At 39.7% G+C, this 21,020-nt stretch overlaps 1 protein-coding gene across 4 annotated transcripts in view; it reads left to right on the top strand.

Moving 5' to 3' along the window:
- Zfyve26 (zinc finger FYVE-type containing 26) overlaps positions 1-21,020 on the top strand; it is a 68,979-nt gene that overhangs the window by 13,580 nt on the left and 34,379 nt on the right. For 2 of the 4 annotated variants that reach the window (XM_074067710.1, XM_074067712.1), the window contains 11 exons: positions 8-211; positions 1,689-2,300; positions 2,507-2,593; positions 5,223-5,291; positions 5,694-5,848; positions 15,854-16,055; positions 16,937-17,209; positions 18,268-18,390; positions 18,482-18,646; positions 19,196-19,414; positions 20,863-20,965. In XM_074067710.1, the coding sequence (XP_073923811.1) occupies positions 8-211; positions 1,689-2,300; positions 2,507-2,593; positions 5,223-5,291; positions 5,694-5,848; positions 15,854-16,055; positions 16,937-17,209; positions 18,268-18,390; positions 18,482-18,646; positions 19,196-19,414; positions 20,863-20,965 (2,212 nt within the window). The remainder of the gene's footprint in view (positions 1-7; positions 212-1,688; positions 2,301-2,506; positions 2,594-5,222; positions 5,292-5,693; positions 5,849-15,853; positions 16,056-16,936; positions 17,210-18,267; positions 18,391-18,481; positions 18,647-19,195; positions 19,415-20,862; positions 20,966-21,020) is intronic. The other 2 variants (XM_074067711.1, XM_074067713.1) reach the window with 1 other exon arrangement.

A 21,020-nucleotide genomic window follows, 5' to 3' on the forward strand; every position in this document is an offset into this window, starting at 1 on the left:
AATTCAGATTCAGCTGATGTCCCAGTCTCTGAGCACCTCAGCCAGTGCCAGAACCTGACCCTCTACCAGGGCTTCTGTGCCATGAAGTACGCCATCTATGCCCTCTGTGTGAACTCACACCAGCACTCCCAGTGCCGGGACTGCAAAGACAGTCCCTCTGAGGACCTGACCTCAGCTTCAGAGCCAGCAACTGACTCTCTCCCCAGCCCAGGTACAGTGCTTCCCCTGATCCGTGGCAGATGCTGGTGAGGTCAGTCCCAATGAGTGCTTTGTATGGTTGCCTTTTTCTACCAGGACTTGAAGTAGCCTTGATTTTTTTTATGATGATTTTAATGGTGTTCAAAATAATTTTATCCATTTATCCGTCTCAACTCAAAAGGACATGGACAAAGCAAGTGTCTTGTTTCCATTGCAACAGAGTTTAGTCACCTAGTGCAGTGTTTGCCAAATGCTTTCTTTTTTGTAGTTACAATCCAAAGTAAGAATGCATTTCATGTCACACTCCAGTTTATACCAAGGTATACAACTTATATCTTTAGATGTGTATGCATTGTGTATATATGATATGATTTATAAACTGAAACTAAGTTTTCAGAAACAATACTTACTCTTTCAAATGGAACATGCTTGTAGCTATTTTTCTATTTAATAGTTCTTTCTTTTTTTACTTATTTGTTTTTCATTTCTTTTTTGATAAATCTCACTACGTAGTTTAGGCTGACCTCAAACTCTTGTGATTTTCCCTCAGTCTCTCCAGTGCATACCACACCCACCACACCCTACTTTATTTCTTTTTTTTTTTTATTGCCATACTGGAGTTTACACTCAGGGCCTATACCTTGGACCATTCCACCAGCCCTTTTTTGTGAAGGCTTCTTTCCAAGATAGAGGCTTTGAACCATGATCCTCCTGATCTCTGCCCCCTGAGTAGCTAGGATTACAGACATGAGCCACCAATGCCCAGATCATTTTTTAATATAGTCCTAAGTTAATTTCATTAGTCACAATCTATAGTATGAGAAATGCCTACCTAATGCCCTGTCCTCTCTCACTTTTCTGAATAACTTGTAAGTCCTTAACTTCTAGTGCTCAATTTTCCCTCTCCTCTATCTTTGGAATAGACCTTCACCTCTGGGCATGGTCATTTTTTGACTATTGAATGTTTCTTAAAAGTCTAGTCATTCCACGATCATTTTTATCATAAAAAATGGTTAAGATAGAATTGAGTCAGACATGGTGGTATATACTGTAGTCTCCACACTTGTGAGGCTAAGGCAGGAGGATCACAAATTTGAGGCCATCCTCAGCCTCGCAGTGAGAACCTATCTCAAAAAAAAAAAAATAGAATTGAGGAATATAGAGTCTGCGTGCTACCTTGACTCTCGTAACTAAAGTACGTAGTATTTGCCAGAGGTGGTGAGTAATATATTTAAAAAGCAGAAATAAATAATAAGTGTTCAGTAAACTGTACTTTTTAATCAAAATGACAAAATCTTTCTGCCAATCATGAAAAGATACGGCTGAGTTGACTTTCATATTCTTCTGACTGTTGCCTCAGTTCCCTTAGTCATTAAAAGATAGATAAACGAGTTAAAGTTCTGAGAAGGTTTGAATCTGGCAAGCACAGTTCCTAAGGTTTGCATTCTGTCTCTCCTCTTCCCTTCCTCTGACCTCTTATACATCTTTAGGTGCTTCACGTCTCTTTTCAACATACCTAGCCAAGTGTCAACAGTATCTGTGCAGTATCCCTGATTCTTTGTGTCTGGAACTTCTCGAAAACATCTTTTCATTGCTCCTCATCACCTCTGCTGATCTTCACCCAGAGCCTCATCTGCCTGAGGATTATGTTGAAGATGATGACATTGAGAAGAAAAGCCCCTTGGATTTGAGGTCCCCTTCAGAGAGCCCACAGCACACAGCACAGCCTGAAAGGAAGTCAGAACAGGGTTCCCTGGGAGCCTTGAGAAGCCTTGCTCATACAGTGCCAAGCTATCAGAAGGCAGAGCCAAAAGACAGGTCCCCAGGGCCTCACGGGCATAGCTTTTTGGATCTAAAACACTTTACTAATGGCATCAGTGGGTTCCTGGCTGATGAATTTGCAATAGGAGCCTTCCTCCGGCTTCTCCAGGAGCAGCTGGATAAGATTAGCAGCCACAGCACCTGTGAGAAGGCAAAGCCGCTAGAAGGCCAGAGCTGCTCAGGAAGCAGAGATGGACTACAGACCCGCCTCCACCACTTTTCCAAGGTTCTCTCTGAGGCCCAGTGGAGATACAAGGTGGTAACAAGTAACCAGGGTTCAGGTAAGAGGAGGGAGCAGCATTGGTAGGTCTAAAAAGTAGAGATGGAGAGAGGTAGGGTACATAGGAATCATGCCATAACTCAGGACACATCACCACAGCAACCAGTGTTCTGTGTCTCAATACTCCACAAATCATCCCCTACTCTTTCCACCAAGGGAACAGCATCAAATCAAAGCTGATCACTCTCCCTGTGTTTGCTGTTTTAGAGGATCAACCTTCCCAAAGATACCGACCCATTGCTACACGGCACTCTAGTCTCCGCCGGGCTCGTCGGACAAGAAGGAGCCGGGCAGGTAATCTGAAGAACTCTTTCTTCATTCCTCATTCCCAAACACCAGGCAAGTGGTATATTGCCACTTGCCGAATAGTCTTCAAGACAGGGCACATGGTCAAAACAAACAAAAGTGTTGTATGATTATGCTAGTCCCACCCCTTCCCCAGTGAACTCTTGTTAATAGTTTCTTACATATCCTTCCAGAAATTTTCCATGAAATACAAACATACATATCCTTTCATATACATACATGCATAATACTACATTCATATATATATACGTATATAAAGAATTGCAACTTCATATTTTCACTTATATCCTTTTATGTATATAGATGTATCATACTATATATTGAGAATTTCTTTCACTTATTTTCTAAGTTACTTAGTGTTCCATTGTCACATGTACCATGTTCATTAACATTTATGTTGTATCCAGTTTTTTACTATTAAAAAAAGTGCTACAACCAAAAATCATATGTTCTCCCTCATATGCGGACATTAGATCAAGGGCAAACACAACAAGGGGATTGAACTTTGATCACAAGATATAAGTGAGAGCACACAAGGGAGATAGGAGGATAGGTAAGACACCTAAAAAATTAGTTAGCATTTGTTGCCCTCAACGCAGAGAAACTAAAGCAGATACCTTAAAAGCAACTGAGGCCAATAGGAGAAGGGGACCAGGAACTAGAGAAAAGGTTAGATCAAGAAGAATTAACCTAGAAGGTAACACACACACACAGGAAATTAATGTGAGTCAATGCCCTGTATAGCTATCCTTATCTCAACTAGCAAAAACCCTGTTCCTTCCTATTATTGCTTATACTCTCTCTTCAACAAATTAGAGATAAGGGTAAAATAGTTTCTTCTGGGTATCAAGGGGTTGGGGGGGAAGAAGGAGGGGGCGGAGTGGGGGGGGGAAGGAAGGGGGCAGGGGCAGGGAGGAGAAATGACCCAAGCATTGTATGCACATATGAATAATTAAATAAATAAATAAAAATAAATAAAAAATTTAAAAAGTGCTACAATAAACAACCTTATACTTGTCTGTGCAAGAATAAGTTCCTAGAAGAAATTCTAGGTCAAATGTATTTGATATAAAATGTAGATTGATATTACCAAATTGCCTGAACAAAGGTAGATCAATTTATATTTCTGAGACTTGTATGTGATTGCCTATTTTACATAAACATTCATTAACAATGAGTGATACCAGATTTTTTAAAAATCTTTGCCAATATAATTGATATAATAATGATATTTCATAGTTAATATTAATTTTTTAGTTTGATTGAGGTTGAATGTTTTTCATACATTTATTAGCCATTTGTATTTCTCTGTGAGCTGCCTAGTCATATCTAAGGTCCATTTTTCTATTGAGTTCCTTTTTTTGTTTAATTGTAGAAAGCTCTTTATATATTAAGGGAAACAGTTTATCATTTTGTGCTATAGTTTTTCTCTATTTTGTTCATTGAGTTTTTCCTAGAAGAATTTAATGCTATTAACACTATTTATTATATAGGAGTACAGTTTTAAATTTTTAGAAAATCAAATTTCCTTTATGACTTTTAGTGCTGATCTCTTAAATAATTAGCAAGGAAGTAATAGAGTTTCCTATGTACTAAACAGTAATAGTAGGTATCTTTAATGAGGCACAAACCAAGTCTTTGCTTTCAAAGAATGTATAATTTACGTACATAGCCAATATACATGAAAAACTGAACTGAGGCACTATCCAAAAACAGAAGAAACCTCTTAGAAATGGGCATCAGCATAGCCTCAAAAATTAGGGAAATAGATTTCATGAAGGAGTTAACTCTTGAGCCAAGCTCTGAGGAATGAGTGGACTCCAGCTAAGTGGCAATAAGAAAGGAAAAATATACTGAGTAGGGTGCAGGGTGCCATGAGAAAAACCTGGAAAAACTTCAAGGCCGAGTTGCTAAGGACCTAAAGCTGCTTAGTTGGTTTGGGTCAGAAGGCATTTTGCATCTACCTGACTCATCCAACCCAAGGATGTATACCCATGTACACACACAGTTAACTATTCCCTCTAAAGGGAAATTTAGAGAGCGAGCCAAGAAGACTCCCTTGCATGGAGTGATACAACCGCCATATGATCACAGTAAGGGACAGACAGCCTCTATCAGCAAGCCCTAACACTTCAGGAAAATGGATGTTGGGAAGCTTTGAACAGGGTGGTCTTTTCCAGGCCAGGTCTTATACTTTGGTTTCCTACCTTTTCAAATATGAGGATACCCTTTTTTCTGTCAGGAAATTTTGCTGTGTCCCTTCTTTGCACCCTTTTGCTTCCTGGTCATAACAATTGCTCTTCTATTTTTTTTTTTTTTTTCAGACTATTGCTTCTGCTTAGTGAGCAGATGGGAGTCACTGACCCCTAGAAATAACTTGAAAGCTCTTAGGACTCTATTCCCACAAGCTGGAAACCATTGATACAGGGTATTGCTCAAGGGAGCCCTGGGGCCTTGTTAAAACTGCCCTTCGCTGTTGCCATAAAAGGAGCAGCAAGTGTAGTAGTCACCTATTGTCTTCTCACTTCTCAGATCTTGGCTTGGAAGCTGACTTTGCAATTTCTCCACTGTAAGGAGTTGATAATTGATTTTTCTCTCTTCTTTCTTATACCCCTAGATGTCCGGAAAAGAGGCTTCAACCCATCCTTGGAAAGTACAAGTAGTGAACTAAGCACAAGTACTTCAGGTATGCGGATCCCAACCAGCCACCAACTTTCAGCAGCTGTGCCCTGACACAGAGTTGCCATACATCATGATATTAAGACCAGAACTGAGCCTGTTTCAATGCCTGTGTTCAAGGAAGTTGGTTTGGCACGTTGCCAAACAGATGTCAACTGTAAAAGAGAATGTGCTGTTTTACTCTCAGTTGAGTTACCCACCAGCAGAAAGGAAGTAGAAAATACTCAAGGAAGGTAGTTGACACTTGTGTTCTAAGATGATGGCATGTGTTTGCTCTTTACATGAAGAAAAATCAAGATCCATTTAGAGACGCACTTTGAGAATATTAGACTTTGATGAGAGGTGGCAGTAGTACAGTGTTTCCTCAATTTCTCTTGCTTCCCTGGCCCCCCAAATTCTTGTGTCCCAGCAGAGGGGAGTTTGAGCACTGTGTCTCGACGAAACGAGCTAGATGGCCGGTTGCAGTCCCAACCTCAGAATTCACTCATCCCCATGATGTTCTCCCCACCTGAGTCACTGCTGGCATCCTGCATCCTCCGGGGGAACTTCGCAGAAGCCCATCAGGTGAAGGGAGCCCTAACTGCACCTAGTCATAGTAAAGAATGCTAAGTCAGCCCCTAACTGGCTGTTGCACACTGGTCTCCAGATAAAACTAGATGCATGTGACACCAAAATCACTCAGGAGCCACTCGGGGCCACATGCAGCAGGAGAAGCAAAGAGGAGTTTCCATGTATCCAGGCCCAATCCTCAGCATTGCAGATTTAAAGGCATTGAATTATTTGTGTTCTTTTTTCTTTTTTGTATTTTTGGCAGTACTGGGGTTTTGTTTTGGTTTTGGTTTTTTGTGATCCTGGAGATAGAATCCAGGGCCTCATGTATGCTAGGCAAATACTCAACTATTGAGCTACATCCGCAGCCCCAGTACTGAGATTTTGAACTCAGGGTTTCACATTTTCTTTATTTTTTTTTTAATAATTCATATGTGCATACATTGTTTGGGCCATTTCTTCCCCCTGCCTCATGCCCCCCGCCCCCTCCCTCTCCCCACCACCTGCCTCACTTCCAGGCAGAACATGAAGAGTAGACATGAGCAATAATAAGAAAGACATAGCATTTTTGTTAGTTTGACATAAGGATAGCTATACAGAGAGATTCCTAGCATTGCTTCCATGCATATGTCTATTAAGGGCTTCACACTTTCAAACCAGACACTCTATCTTTTAAGCCACACCTTCAGTCCGTTTTTCACAGGTATTTTGGAGATGGGGGTCTTACACAAGCTGGCCTCAAACCACAGTCCTGCCAGTCTCAGCCTCCCAAGTAGCTATAAGTACAGGCATGAGCCACTGACACCCAGCTATTTGTATTATTAACATAAACAGTATCTTAAAAAGATAAAAAATGTATGTAGCCACCCTTCCACCACTTCAAAACATTGAAATATTTTTGTTTCTTTCATTGTACTCCTTCTTTGAATACATCCATGTTTTATATAGTTAAAAATAATTATGCAAACAATTTTCAATAATAATTAGAATGCCAGCCACTTCAATATAAAAGTATAGGGAGCTAGCAAACTAGAATGTCTATAGTATGTTGAGTAAATAGCATTGTAGTAGCCAACTTCTGGGCTTAGAAAGATAGCCTGTGGGCTGGCAGAGTGGATCAAGCAGTAAGAGCACCTGCCTAGCAATTGTGAGACCCTGAGCTCGAACCCCATGCCACCAAAAAAAAAAAAGAGAGAAAGAGAGACAACCTCTCTGAGCTTCAATATTGTCATTTGAAAGTTAGAGTTAAAATGAAAATTAGAATTAAATGAAATACCTGCGTTTACCACCTTGTAGGAATGTTAAGAGGATTTTGCAGAGTGAGAAACATAAGAGTCTTCTGCTATTGCTTAAACTCAGTAACGTAAAGTACTACTTTTCTAATGTTTCAGAATCTGAGTACATTTTTGATGCTTATGCTGGTCCCTGAACATGTACGGAAGCATTTTCTTTTTTTTTTTTAATTTTATTTTATTCCTATGTGCATACAATGCTTGGGTCATTTCTCCCCCCTTCCCCCACCCCTCCCTCACCCCCCCGACCCCTCCCTCACCCCCCTACCCCCTTGCTACCCAGCAGAAACTATTTTGCCCTTATCTCTAATTTTGTTGAAGAGAGAGTATAAGCAATAATAGGAAGGAACAAGGGTTTTGCTAGTTGAGATAAGGATAGCTAAACAGGGAGTTGACTCACATTGATTTCCTATGCATGTGTGTTACCTTCTAGGTTAATTCTTTTTGATCTAACCTTTTCTCTAGTTCCTAGTCCCCTTCTCTTATTGGACTCACTTGCTTTTAAGGTATCTGCTTTAGTTTCTCTGCATTAAGGGCAACAAATGCTAGCTAATTTTTTAGGTGTCTTACCTATCCTCACATCTCCCTTGTATGCTCTCGCTTATATCATGTGCTCAAAGTCCAATCCCCTTGTTGTGTTTGCCCTTGATCTAATGTCCACATATGAGGGAGAACATACGATTTTTGGTCTTTTGGACCAGACTAACCTCACTCAGAATGGTGTTCTCCAATTCCATCCATTTACCAGCGAATGATAACATTTCATTCTTCTTCATGGCTGCATAAAATTCCATTGTGTATAAATACCACATTTTCTTAATCCATTCGTCAGTAGTGGGACATCTTGGCTGTTTCCATAACTTGGCTATTGTGAATAGTGCTGCAATAAACATGGGTGTGCAGGTGCCTCTGGAGTAGCCTATTTAAATTCTTTTGGGTATATCCCCAAGAGTGGTATTGCTGGATCATATGGTAGATCAATGTTTAGCTTTTTAAGTAGCCTCCAAATTTTTTTCCAGAGTGGTTGTACTAGTTTACATTCCCACCAGCAGTGTAAGAGGGTTCCTTTTTCCCCTGCATCCTCGCCAACACCTGTTGTTAGTGGTGCTGCTGATGATGGCAATTCTAACAGGAGTGGGGTGGAATCTTAGTGTGGTTTTAAATTGCATTTCCTTTATTGCTAGAGATGGTGAGCATTTTTTCATGTGTTTTTTTGCCATTTGAATTTCTTCTTTTGAGAACGTTCTGTTTAGTTCACTTGTCCATTTCTTTATTGGCTCATTAGTTTTGGGAGAATTTAGTTTTTTAAGTTCCCTATATATTCTGGTTATCAGTCCTTTGTCTGATGTATAGTTGGCAAATATTTTCTCCTACTCTGTGTTTGTTCTCTTCAGTTTAGAGACCATTTCTTTTGTTGAGCAGAAGCTTTTTAGTTTTATGAGGTCCCATTTATCTATGCTATCTCTTAGTTACTGTGCTGCTGGGGGTCCATTGAGAAAGTTCTTACCTATACCTATTAATTCCAGAGTATTTCCTACTCTTTCCTGTATCAACTTTAGATTTTGTGGTCTGGTATTAAGATCCTTGATCCATTTTGAGTTAATATTGGTATAGTGTGATATACACGGATCTAGTTTCAGTTTTTTGCAGACTGCTAACCAGTTTTCCCAGCAGTTTTTGTTGAAGAGGCTACTTTTTCTCCATCGTATGGACCTAGTTTCAGTTTTTTAGGCAAAAAAATCTTAAAATTGTTTTCCTCCTTCATAAGTAGGAAAAATAAATTCTATTAGTAATCACTAATTAAACCATAATGTTCTCTCTTTTTTATTGTAACTATTACATTGACTTGAAGAGAGTTGTTGAGGAGAAAACTGCCATAGAGGTGTTAGCATATATTAATTGTACAAAGGGGTTTCGTTGTGATATTTCCCTATATGCATATAATGTATGCTAACCAGTTTTCCCAGCACTTTTTGTTGAAGAGTCTGTCTGTTCTCCATCGTATATTTTTAACGCCTTTGTCAAAGACAACTTGGTTATAGTTGTGTGGCTTCATATCTGGGTCCTCTATTCTGTTCCACTGGTCTTCATGTCTGCTTTTGTGCCAGTACCATGCTGTTTTTATTGAAATTGCTTTGTAATATAGTTTGAAGTCGGGTATTGTGATACCTCCAGCATTGTTCTTTTGACTGAGTATTGCCTTGGCTATTCGTGGCCTCTTGTGTTTCCATATAAATTTCACAGTAGATTTTTCGATCTCTTTAATGAATGTCATTGGAATTTTGATGGGAATTGCATTAAACATGTAGATTACTTTTGGGAGTATAGACATTTTTACTATGTCAATTCTACCAATCCATGAGCATGGGAGATCTTTCCACTTTCTATAGCCTTCCTCAATCTCTTTCTTCAGAAGTTTATAGTTTTCCTTGTAGAGGTCATTCACATCCTTTGTTAGGTTTACACCTAGGTATTTCATTTTTTTTTTTTTTTGGCTATTGTAAATGGAATTGTTTTCATATATTTTTCAGTTTGTTCATTATTAGTGTATAGAAATGCTAATGATTTTCCTATGTTGATTTTATATCCTGCTACCTTGCTATAGCTATTGATGGTGTCTAGGAGCTTTTGAGTAGAGTTTTTTGGGTCTTTAAGGTATAGGATCATATCATCTGCAAATAGGGATATTTTGACAATTTCTTTACCTATTTGTGTTCTTTTTATTCCTTCTTCTTGCCTAATTGCTCTGGCTAGGAATTCCAGTACTATGTTGAATAGGAGTAGAGATAGTGGGCATCCTTGTCTGCTTCCTGATTTTAGAGGGAATGGTTTCAGTTTTTGTCTGTTAAGTATCATGCTGGCTGTAGGTTTGTCATATGTAGCTTTTATAATGTTGAGGTACTTTCCTTCTATTCCTAGTTTTCTTAGAGCCTTATCATGAAATGTTCTTCGATCTTATCAAAGGCTTTTTCTGCATCTATTGAGATGATCAAGTGGTTTTTGTCTTTGCTTCTGTTAATGTGGTTTATTACATTTATTGATTTTCGTATGTTGAACGACCCCTGCATTCCTGAGATGAAGCCTACTTGGTCGTGGTGAATGATCTTTTTGATGTGTTGTTGAATTTGGTTTGCCATTAGTTTATTGAGGATTTTTGCATCAATGTTCATTAAGGAGATTTTCCTATAGTTCTCCTTTTTGGAGATGTCTCTGCCTGGTTTTGGGATAAGTATAATACTGGCTTCATAAAATGTGTAGGCAGTTTTCCTTTCCTTTCTATTTCGTGGAACAGTTTAAGGAGGGTTGGTGTCAGTTCTTCTTTAAAGGTCTGATAGAATTCAGCAGAGAATCCATCAGGTCCTGGACTTTTCTTTTTGGGGAGACTCTTCATTGCTGCTTCAATTTCATTATGTGTTATAGATCTATTCAGATCATTAATATCCTCTTGGTTCAGTTTTGGATGATCATATGTATCTAGAAATCTGTCCATTTCTTTAAGATTTTCGAATTTGTTTGAATATAGGTTCTCAAAGTAGTCTCTGATGATTTCCTGGACTTCCATGGTATTTGTTGTTATTTCCCTTTTGCATTCCTGATTATACTAATTTGGGTTTTTTCTCTCCTCATTTTAGTCAGGTTTGCCAGGGGTCTGTCGATCTTGTTCATTTTTTCAATGAACCAACTTTTTGTTTCATTAATTCTTTGTATGGTGTTGTTAGGGTTTCTATTTCATTGATTTCAGCTCTTATTTTTATTATTTTTCTCATTCTATTTCTTTTGGGATTTCCTTGTTCTTGTTTTTCTAGGAGTTTGAGATGTATCATTAGGTCATTGATTTGGGATCTTTCAGTCTTTTTAATATATGCACTCATGGCTATAAACTTTCCTCTCAGGACTGCCTTTACTATGTTCCATAGGTTCCGGTAGGTTGTGTTTTCATTTTTGTTGTCTTCCAGGAACTTTTTAATTTCCTTTTTTATTTCATCAATGACCCATTTTTCATTAAGCAATGAGTTATTCAGTTTCCAGCCATTTGCATGTTTTTTGTCTTTACTTTTGTTGTTGAGTTCTAGTTTTATTGCATTGTGATCAGATAGAATGCATGGTATAATTTCTGTTTTCTTATATTTGCTGAGACTTGCTTTGTGCCTAGGATATGATCTATTTTGGAGAAGGTTCCATGGGCTGCTGAGAAGAATGTATATTGTGTAAAAGTTGGATGAAATGTTCTGTAGACATCAACTAGGTCCATTTGATCTGTTGTATATTTTAGATCTAGGATTTCTTTATTGATTTTTTTTTTTTTGGATGACCTATCTATTGATGATAGTGGGGTGTTAAAGTCTCCCAGGACCACTGTGTTGGAGTTAATATATGCTTTTAGGTCCTTCAGGGTATGTTTGGTGAAATTGGGTGCGTTGAGATTGGGTGCATATAGGTTGATAATTGTTATTTCCTTTTGGTCTATTTCCCCTTTTATTAGTATGGAATGTCCTTCTTTACCTCGTTTGATCAATGTAGGTTTGAAGTCTACTTTGTCAGAGATAAGTATTGCTACACCTGCCTGTTTTCGGGGGCCATTGGCTTGGTAAATCTTCTTCCAGACTTTCATCCTAAGCCTATGCTTATTTCTGTCAGTGAGATGGGTCTACTGTAAGCTTCCTTTTTAATCCAGTTCATCAAACGGTGCCTTTTGATGGGGGAATTAAGTCCATTAACATTAAGTGTTAGTACTGATAGGTATGTGGTGATTCCTGCCATTTAGTTTTCGTAGGTTTGATTGTGTGTACCTAAGTTGAGGTTACTCTCTACTTTCTTGCTTTTTCTTTTCCTATAGTTTGGTGCTGCCTGCCGTTTCATGGTTATGTTGGGTTTCACTTTCTGTGTGCAGAATCCCTGGAAGAATCTTTTGTAGTGGTGCTTTGTGGTCACATATTGTTTTAGTTTCTGCTTATCATGGAAGACTTTTATTGCTCCATCTATTTTGAATGATAGTTTTGCTGGGTAGAGTATCCTCGGGTAGAAGTTATTTTCATTCAGTGCCCGGAAGATCTCACTCCAAGCTCTTCTTGCTTTTAATGTTTCTGTTGAGAAGTCTGCTGTGGTTTTGATGGGTTTACCTTTATATGTTATTTGTTTTTTCTCTCCTACAGCCGTCAATATTCTTTCTTGCGTCTCTGTATTTGTTGATTTAATGATAATATGCTGTGGGGTAGATCTATTTTGGTCTGGTCTGTTTGGCATTCTGGAGGCCTCTTGCATCTGTATGGGAATATCTTTCTCTAGTTTGGGGAAATTTTCTGTTATTATTCTGTTGAATATATTACGCATTCCCTTTGTTTGCACCTCTTCTCCTTCTTCAATGCCCATGATTCTCAGGTTTGGTCTTTTGATGGAGTCAGTGAGTTCTTGCATTTTCTTTTCACAGGTCTTGAGTTGTTTCACTAATAGTTCTTTGGTTTTTCCTTTAATTACCATTTCATCTTCGAGTTCTCAGATTCTGTCTTCTGTTTGTTCTATTCTGCTGGATTGGCCCTCCATTTTGTTTCGCAATTCTGTTTCATTCTTTTTTCTGAGGTTTTCCATATTCTGAGTCGTTTCCTCTGTAATGTTGTCTATTTTTGTCCTGAGTTCATTTATCTCTTTATTACTCGTGTTCTTTGTTTCCCTTTGGTGTTTATACAGTGCTTCTATGGTTTCTTTTATGTCTTCTTGTGCTTTTTCAAATTCTCTATTTTTGTTGTCTTGGAATTTTTTGAGTGTCTCCTATACATTTTGGTTGACCATATCCAGTATCATCTCTATAAAATTCTCATTGATTACCTGTAGTATTTCTTCTTGTAGATTATTCTTGTGGGCTTCATTGGGTTCTTTGGCATAGTTTATCTTCATTTTGTTGGAGTCTGGACCTGAGTATCTGTTTTCTTCATTTCCCTCTGGTTCCTGTACTAATTTTTTGCTGTGGGGAAACTGGTTTCCCTGTTTTTCTGTCTTCCCATCATTGCCCTTGGTGTTGTTATTGTCCCTGCACTGTGTGCAATTAAGTATTTTCTAGATTGTAATAATAACAATGGTGATATTTAGAATGGAAGGGTGAGAGGAGAGGGAAAGCAAAGAAGTTAAAGAAAGGGAAAAACAAATAAACAAAAAAACCAAAACAAAATTTTCAAAGATATAAACAGGGAGATATAGTGAACTAATCAACACTCAGCTGAACAGGCATTAGAGAGACAGAGGGAGGATTGTGAAAAAAATAAAATAATAAATAAATAAATAAAAATTAAAAAATCTCCAAGTTCAAATGCAATAAAGTTTCAGTCTTAATAATTTTGGTGTTAGTCCCTCAGCCTCCAATCCTGGAGATGGTGTCTCAGAAGTAGTTCTGTCGTCTCATCAAAGGGGGAAAAAAACCAAAAAACAAAACAAAAATAAAAATACCACAAAGTGTCCCAAGTTCAAATGCAATACGGTTTCAGTAATTTTTTCAGCATGCAGGTGTAGTTCGGTTGTTGTCTCATCAAAGGTAGGGAGAGAGAAAAAAGAGTTTGGAGACAGTTGTCTGAATCGCTATCTGAGGCTGTGGCTCACCTGCCCACTGCTGTCAGCCTGCTGTTGCTGGAGGCTTTATTTATGCAGATCTCAGGAGTGAGCTTAACACTCACCTAGTCCCACAGGCTTTGTTTACTTAGAGTTCTCCTGGGCTTGACTGCCACTGCTACAAGCTTTCCCCTTTCCAAGCACACTGGGGGAGGTGACACTGCACCCGCTTTTACAGTTCACGTGGGAAGTGGGCCTTCCCCCCTCTCCTGTGGAGTTTTCCTCTCATCGTCACTTTTACAAGCTTTCCTGCCCCTGGTTGCTGCTGGGCGTGTGCCACCGCTCCTGCCTTCTCTGGCCAGCTTGTTTATTTACAGTTCGGTGAGGGATTTCCCTTTCCCCCTCTTTGGCTCTCAGGGCGCCCTGCCCTCTTTGCTACGTGTCTTTTTTGTTGTTAATGCTTATTGTTCAGGTTTTTTTTCTTTTTTCCCTGGGTGGTGGTCAATCTGTCCAGCGGGCTATGCTGATCTGGCCCAGGGTTGTCTGTGGGAGTACCACATGCCGCTTAGCTCACCTTGTGGTCTGCATCTTCCCAAGCCGTCTGGGTGCTGCGGTCTGGCAGTGCGGAAGCCTTCCTGGTTTCTCCGTTTAACATGAAGTGGGAATGCTATGCTCAGGCTGGAGGTGTGGAGGAGTCAGAGTTTTGCCTCTTCTTGGTGGTTTTTCCTGTAAGGTGTATCTCCAGCGTCTCTCCAAGATTTTACTTTAGGAGGCACACTAAAGTACTTTCTGCTTCCTCCCTCTAGCTGCCATCTTGGAATCCATCAAGCATTTTCTTTAGTGTGAGTTCAGTTGTTTGGGAATAAATCTAGGAGAAATCTGGATGATAGGATAATCTTTCCTTAACTTCCTGTGGTCATTTTTTATCTCATACTTTAATAATAAGGATAATTGTGATCCTCTGGGGAATATAGTACCCTCTCTGACCTTCTTTTTTTGTTGTTTAGATTTTGCAGTGCTGGGGATCAATCCCATGGCTCACATGTTATGCTCACGCTTTATTACTGAACTGTATCCTAAGCCCTAAAATTTGGGGTTCTGGTTTTTTGTTGTTGTTGCTACTTCAGCCTTTCTTAAACCCAAACCCTAAGGAATTTGGGAGTCCGTGATTTTTTTTTTTTTTTCTCTTAAATGCCTTCGACTTCTCTTCCTTTCCTTGACCCTTTGTCTTATTTTTTTTTAAATAGTAACTTTTATTTCTTAACCTGGCTACAAAACAAGTAGTGCATATTATAAGAAAACACAAAAAATATTAACAAGAAAATAAAATTACTTTTTACCCTGTTGTAGGGAACAACCAATACTAAAGTTGTATACTTTTAGCCTGTATTTTTCTAAGATAGTGTAACTTCTATATAGTTGAAATTATTTTGAATCTGAAACTTCAAATTGTGCCATTTTGTCATTATAAGCATTTACTTATAATTTTGATATTAGTGACCTTATAATAGTCTGATTAAATAACACTTAACCATTTTCTTTTACCCAACATATAGATTATTTTCAACTTTGAAATAGTTGTAATATGCCAAAATGATCACCTTTAGGCATTAAGCCTTTTGGATCATTTCCTTAGGAAAGATTCTCATAAAAAATTACTGAGTCAAAAGACATTTTAAAAGCTTTATAGATTGCCAAACATTTGTTATAGTTTACCCCTGACAATTTATTTTTATACTTTGATATTGTGATAGTTGTAAAATATTATTGTTACTTAAATTACTGGTGAGGGAAAATATTTTCTCATTTCTATATTAGTCAAAAGTTCTTCTCTGAAATTGTCTAGATCGTTTTACTTTTTTTTTTTTTTCTTTTTTGGTAGTACTGGGGTTTGAACTCAAGGCCTGATGCTTTGCTAGGCCTGAGGGTCTCACTCACAAACTATTTGTCCAGCCTGGCTTCAAACAGAGATCTTACTGATCTCTGCCTCCTGAGTAGCTAGGATTATAGGTGTGAGCCACTGTGGTACATCTTTTGCATATTTTCTTCTGGGCCATTGGTGATTTTCTTACTGACTTTTATGAGTTACTTTTGTATTCAATCTACTCTTTTAACATTTAGTACCCTTCTGACCCTATAAAGTAGACATTGTAGGGCCACCACAGCCACGCTCCTCCCTCTCCCATGACAGGTGGTATTCATGTTCAACCTGAAGTCCTCACCTAGTGCAGGGGAACTGATGTTTGTGGAGCGCTACCAAGAGGTAATCCAGGAGCTAGCCCAAGTAGAGCATAAGATTGAAAACCAGAACTCGGATGGAGGTGCCAATACCATTCGGAGATCCGGCAGTGGCCGCTCAACTCTACAAGCCATTGGCAGTGCTGCAGCAGCAGGTCAGGCTTCCCTGCTGCTACTGTAAGTGGTGAGGTAGCTGGGGGGTGGGAGATGTAAGGGGAGAATCATGTAGCTATTCATGCCAATGGGCAGAAATCTAAAACAGGACACCTGTCTTCAACAACAGCAATTCTGTCACATTCAGAGTAGTTTTCTAGTTACATCCATCCTCCTTGATCACATACCTGACACTCAAATCCTCTGTAACTTAAACTAAAGAACATTAGTGCTGTTCCCACCATGCAAATGCCCTATCTCAGGCTTTTGGAAATGGTTAGGAGTTTATTTCCTTCCCATATAAATAACTATTCAGGGATAAAGCATAATATTTTACTATTCCAAAAGTGAAGAAGCTGTGTTTATAACCTGGGATCAACCTGACTCAATTCCCAGCTGTGGCTGCACAATCAAAAAGCTTGTCTTTCATTATTTCTTGAAAGTGGAATCATTCCCACATTTTCACATCTCGTATTGGTCTAGACTCTATATTTCAAGTTACTATCGCACATTGCTTCTTAAATACCCTCCAAAAATTTTTCTTTGCCTATTTCAAAAAATATAAACACATCCTTTTCATAGTCTTAATACAAAATATTAGTTACAATATTTGAGATCTGTTCCAATTAGATTTGCTTCTTTCTTTCTCAGCCTGCTTTTAATCCTGTTTGGAAGAAGCCCTCCCCTCGCCTTGATCATTCTGAGTTTCTTTTGGTCTTCCTTTCCACACCTTTGTTTTGGTGCTGTAAGAGTAGGCTGTGAGGCTGATGCTAATATGCATAAATCCTTCCAATTTTTAAAAAAAATAACTACTTTTCATAACAAAAGTAGTGATTAGAATCACTTTACTCCCTTTCTTTTTACTCCACTGCTGGGTGTCCAGGGATGGTATTTTATTCCATCGCTGATGTGACCGACAAGCTGCTCAGCAGCTCAAGCTGCTCTGGAGACCCCATCCCCACACTCCAGGAAGACTTCTGGATAAGCACTACATTGATGGAGCCTGCTGCTCCCTTGAGAGAGGTTCTGGAAGACCTCAGTTCCCCTGCCATGGCTGCATTTGATCTAGCTTGCTCTCAGTGCCAGCTCTGGAAAACCTGCAAGCAGCTCTTGGAAACAGCTGAACGACGTTTGAACAGCAGCCTTGAGAGTCGGGGTGAGTAGGTGGCCTCAGCCTTGTCCCTTCATCTCTTCATTCTGAGGTGAACTCTGGAAAAACTTGATTGATAACTGTTAGAAGAAGGAGGACAAGGAGAAAATATTACTAGTTAAATGTCCTCACATCCAATATAATGGCATAAATACAGTCTATAGAGAGTCTCACCTTTGTCCTTGGGGGTGTTTTTTGTTGTGCAGTGCTGGGGATGGAACCTCTGGCCTCATGGATGCTGAGCAAGCACTCTACCACTGAGCCACACCCCTACCCCTGAGTATCTCACCTTCTTAATAGACACAACAGTCTATAGTCATTTTGAGAAATTTTTTTCTGGTTTATCATTAAATTGAAGGAAGAAATGTCCTTTTAAAAATGGTGCAAATTGAAGCTGGGACTATAGCTCTGTGGTACAGCATGTGCTTAGCATGCATGAGGCCCCGAATTCAATCCCCAGCACCACAAAACAAAAGGTACAAATGGAATTTGGGCCTTTAATTATATGCCATTCCTAGCTGAACCTCTGCCATGAACCTACTTACCCTAAAACCTGGGACTAGGTGTAAGGGATCACAGATGGAAGGAGAATCATGCCTTGAAGTTAATAATGTCCCAGAATGTGTATATGAAATTCTTATATGAAATGGAACTAGGCAATTAGAGAGAACAGATATGATTCCAGCTCAAGTCTATGCCTGAGGGTAGTAAACAAGGTGAATCCTGTAAGAGTGCCAGAGATTCTGAATCTACTGCTATTTACAATGGAGGCTTCTTACCAAAAGTAGTCCTGGAACCTTAGGTGTGGAATAAGCCAAGTTTGCCAGTTTTCACCCAAATTGGCACAAGATGTATTTCATCGGACTGGTGGAGTGGCTCAAGTAGTAGAGCACTTGCCTAGCAAATGTGAGGCCGTGAGTTCAAACCCCAGTACCACAAAAAAGAAAAAAAAAAGAAAGAAGGATATATTTCATCATTATTATTGGGGAAGATAAAATTAGACAAGTAAACACAATATTGAGTACCAATCCCAAAAAATGCCTTATCCCTCTGTCGATTTCCAGGTCGAAGGTTAGACCAGGAGGCACTCCTCAATGCTGATGGCATTCGAGGTTTTCCAGTTGTTCTTCAGCAAATTGGTAAAATTCTCAATTATTCACATACGCCAGCTGGACAAACTAAATCAGGTGAATTGCCTTTCTCCCTTTTCCTGTTCCTGGACTTGGAACAATAGGTCAGCAGCAGACTTCACTTTTTCCTCTCGTTTGCTTTCCATAGAGGGTATAGAAGATAAGGGCGGAGGCCCTCCGCGGTACAATATCACTGAACTGCTTCAGATGTGCTGGCCCAGCCTCACTGAAGACTGTGTGGCCAGCCACACCAATCTCTCTCAAGAGCTGGATCAGACCCTTCAGTCACTGAGAGAAGCACTAGCACTACCAGGTACAGGGCTGTCTGCTCAGGAATGGATAAACAGAGAAGGTCAGAACCAAAAAAAGGAAATAACTCAGGCTCAGGACTCTAAAACTGGGCTTGACCAGCCTATCAGTTAACTATGGCACACCTTAGAACTGAATTTCCTCTGTTTTCTCACCTCTCAGTTAAAAGTATGGTTAACACTCCCATGAGCGGGTACATTTTCCTCTCCCCTGATAAGAAGCGTACCCAGCAGGTACTAGGTCAGTATTGGTCAACCCTTTGTAAAAGATTGCTGTGCTCTTCATAAAGTTATTCTACCCTCAAGATAAAAGGGCAAAAACAGGACTATATACCCTGACTCCTCCAGACTCAAAAGTTCTTTCTGGCTGAGAATCACTTGTCCAGGTGACCAAACTAGGATTTTATATCCATCTTGTAAGTGTAGTGCCTAAACTATAGGATGCCCCATATAGTATGTAGGATCCTCAGCTTATGCATTGGGTCCAAAATCCACCCAAATCTGGATGCACAGACTAAAGCCTATATCCCTTCTCCTGCCCTAACTCTTTTCAGAATCTAGGAATACTCCACTCACTTCCCTGGTGGAGCAATCAGCCCAGAAAGCCACTGAAGCGGAAGCCCACCCAGTACACATCCAAATTCAGCTCCTCCAGAAGAATCTGGGCAAACAGACCCCAACAGGCAGCAAACAGATTGACTATGTGGGCACCTTCTTCAGCTATTGCAAGACCCTGGCTGCAGTTCTCCTTCGGAGTTTAAGCTCTGAGCCTGGTAAGTAACAAGAAAGAGAAAATAGAGCCATGGCTGGCCTACAAGCACTTTGAATAAGAAGAGGAAAGGTGCTCATTTCAGAGCTTCTGGATACAGCAGTTGCCCAGGATGCCAGTTTTGTAAGATTCTCCTCCCTTATTCGTCTCTGTTTGTGGTATCTTTATGCTAAGTACAGCTGCACTGAACATGGAAGTACTCAATAAAATCTCATGAAATTAGTGGCTCAAAAATATCTCTGGGAGACCTTGAGTCCATTGCAAATTTGAGGACCCCGTAGAGACAGCAAGATTTTAGTAAGATATTTTTATAAATGAACGGTTTTTTCCTTTTCTTTTTTTTCTTTTTTTGGCGGCAGTAGGGTTTGAACTTGGGGTCTCACACTTGCTAGGCAGGCACTCTACCCTTTGAGCCACTCTGCCAGCCAAAAAAACAAGCTTTTGATATGAGTACCATGAGAAAGCAGTCTTTCTATCAAAGTGTGTGTGGCCATTTTAGTTGCCTGCATTGTCTGTAGTTCCGGGTTCTTCTTCTGGAATTCTTGCTAAGCCACTTTGCCCACAAAAATTGCCTGCCACACTGTGTATCTTAACCCCTCCCCTGAGTTGGTATAGAGTTTCAGTTAGTCAAGAAGATTGTGAACTTTTGATCTGGACCAATCCAGGTCAAGAGGCTGGGTTAATGGCGGCAGGGATGCAAGGAGGGGCAGACAGCCTGCCCCTCTCTGTGCTTGTTCTGCCCATGTGCATGCTGGCACCCTTCTGGTCAGAAGTAAATTTTGAGTTGCTGAGATGATACATTGTTCCCATGTCTTCAGTCAGAGCTTCCATTTCTAACAGATTCTTACCTGAGTTCGCAGAGCAAGCAGAGGTGAGCATACTTCACCCAAAAATCTGAAGTCCTAAATGCTCCAACATCCAAAACTTTTTGGGTGCCAACCTGATGCCTTACATGGTAGGTTCCACATTTGATAGATTACAGTAAAAACACAGGTGCACTAAAAATACTATATAAAATTACCTTCCAGCTCTGTGTATAAGGTATAAATGAAACATAAATTATTTTTATATTTAGATTTGGGTCCCATCCCCAAAATGTCTCATCATGTATATGCAAAAATTCTAAGATCCAAAACACTTCTGGTCCCAAGCATTGGATGTGGGATACATGCACTTCATTCAGGTTGAAATGAGCAGGAGTGAGCTGTCTGTGCTAGACATGTCCACTGATAATTTGTCTAAGTTGGAAATCTTTAAAGCAGTGGTAACCCACAGATGAGCTTGAGGTCAGGATCATGTTGAGAACACTCTTAGCACAAATCAACAAAACAACTCTTAATGTTTTCATTGTGACATTGTAATTTGCAGTGTAATTAACTGGTTCTGGGAAACAGGGTTCTGAGCTGTTGCAGTCAATGATGCATACAAGGGTTACTTTCTCTACATTTGCAGATCGTGTGGAGGTCAAGGTAGGAAATCCCTTTGTTCTCCTACAACAGAGCTCTTCCCAACTGGTGTCACATCTCCTGCTTGAGAGACAAGTTCCCCCAGACAGGTAGGAGCCAACTCTGTGGGAGTCAGCTATGGGCCTCTCTCATTGCTTCATTAGG

Source organism: Castor canadensis, chromosome 3 (assembly GCF_047511655.1).
Source record: "Castor canadensis chromosome 3, mCasCan1.hap1v2, whole genome shotgun sequence".
Classification (NCBI taxonomy): Eukaryota; Metazoa; Chordata; class Mammalia; order Rodentia; family Castoridae; genus Castor; species Castor canadensis.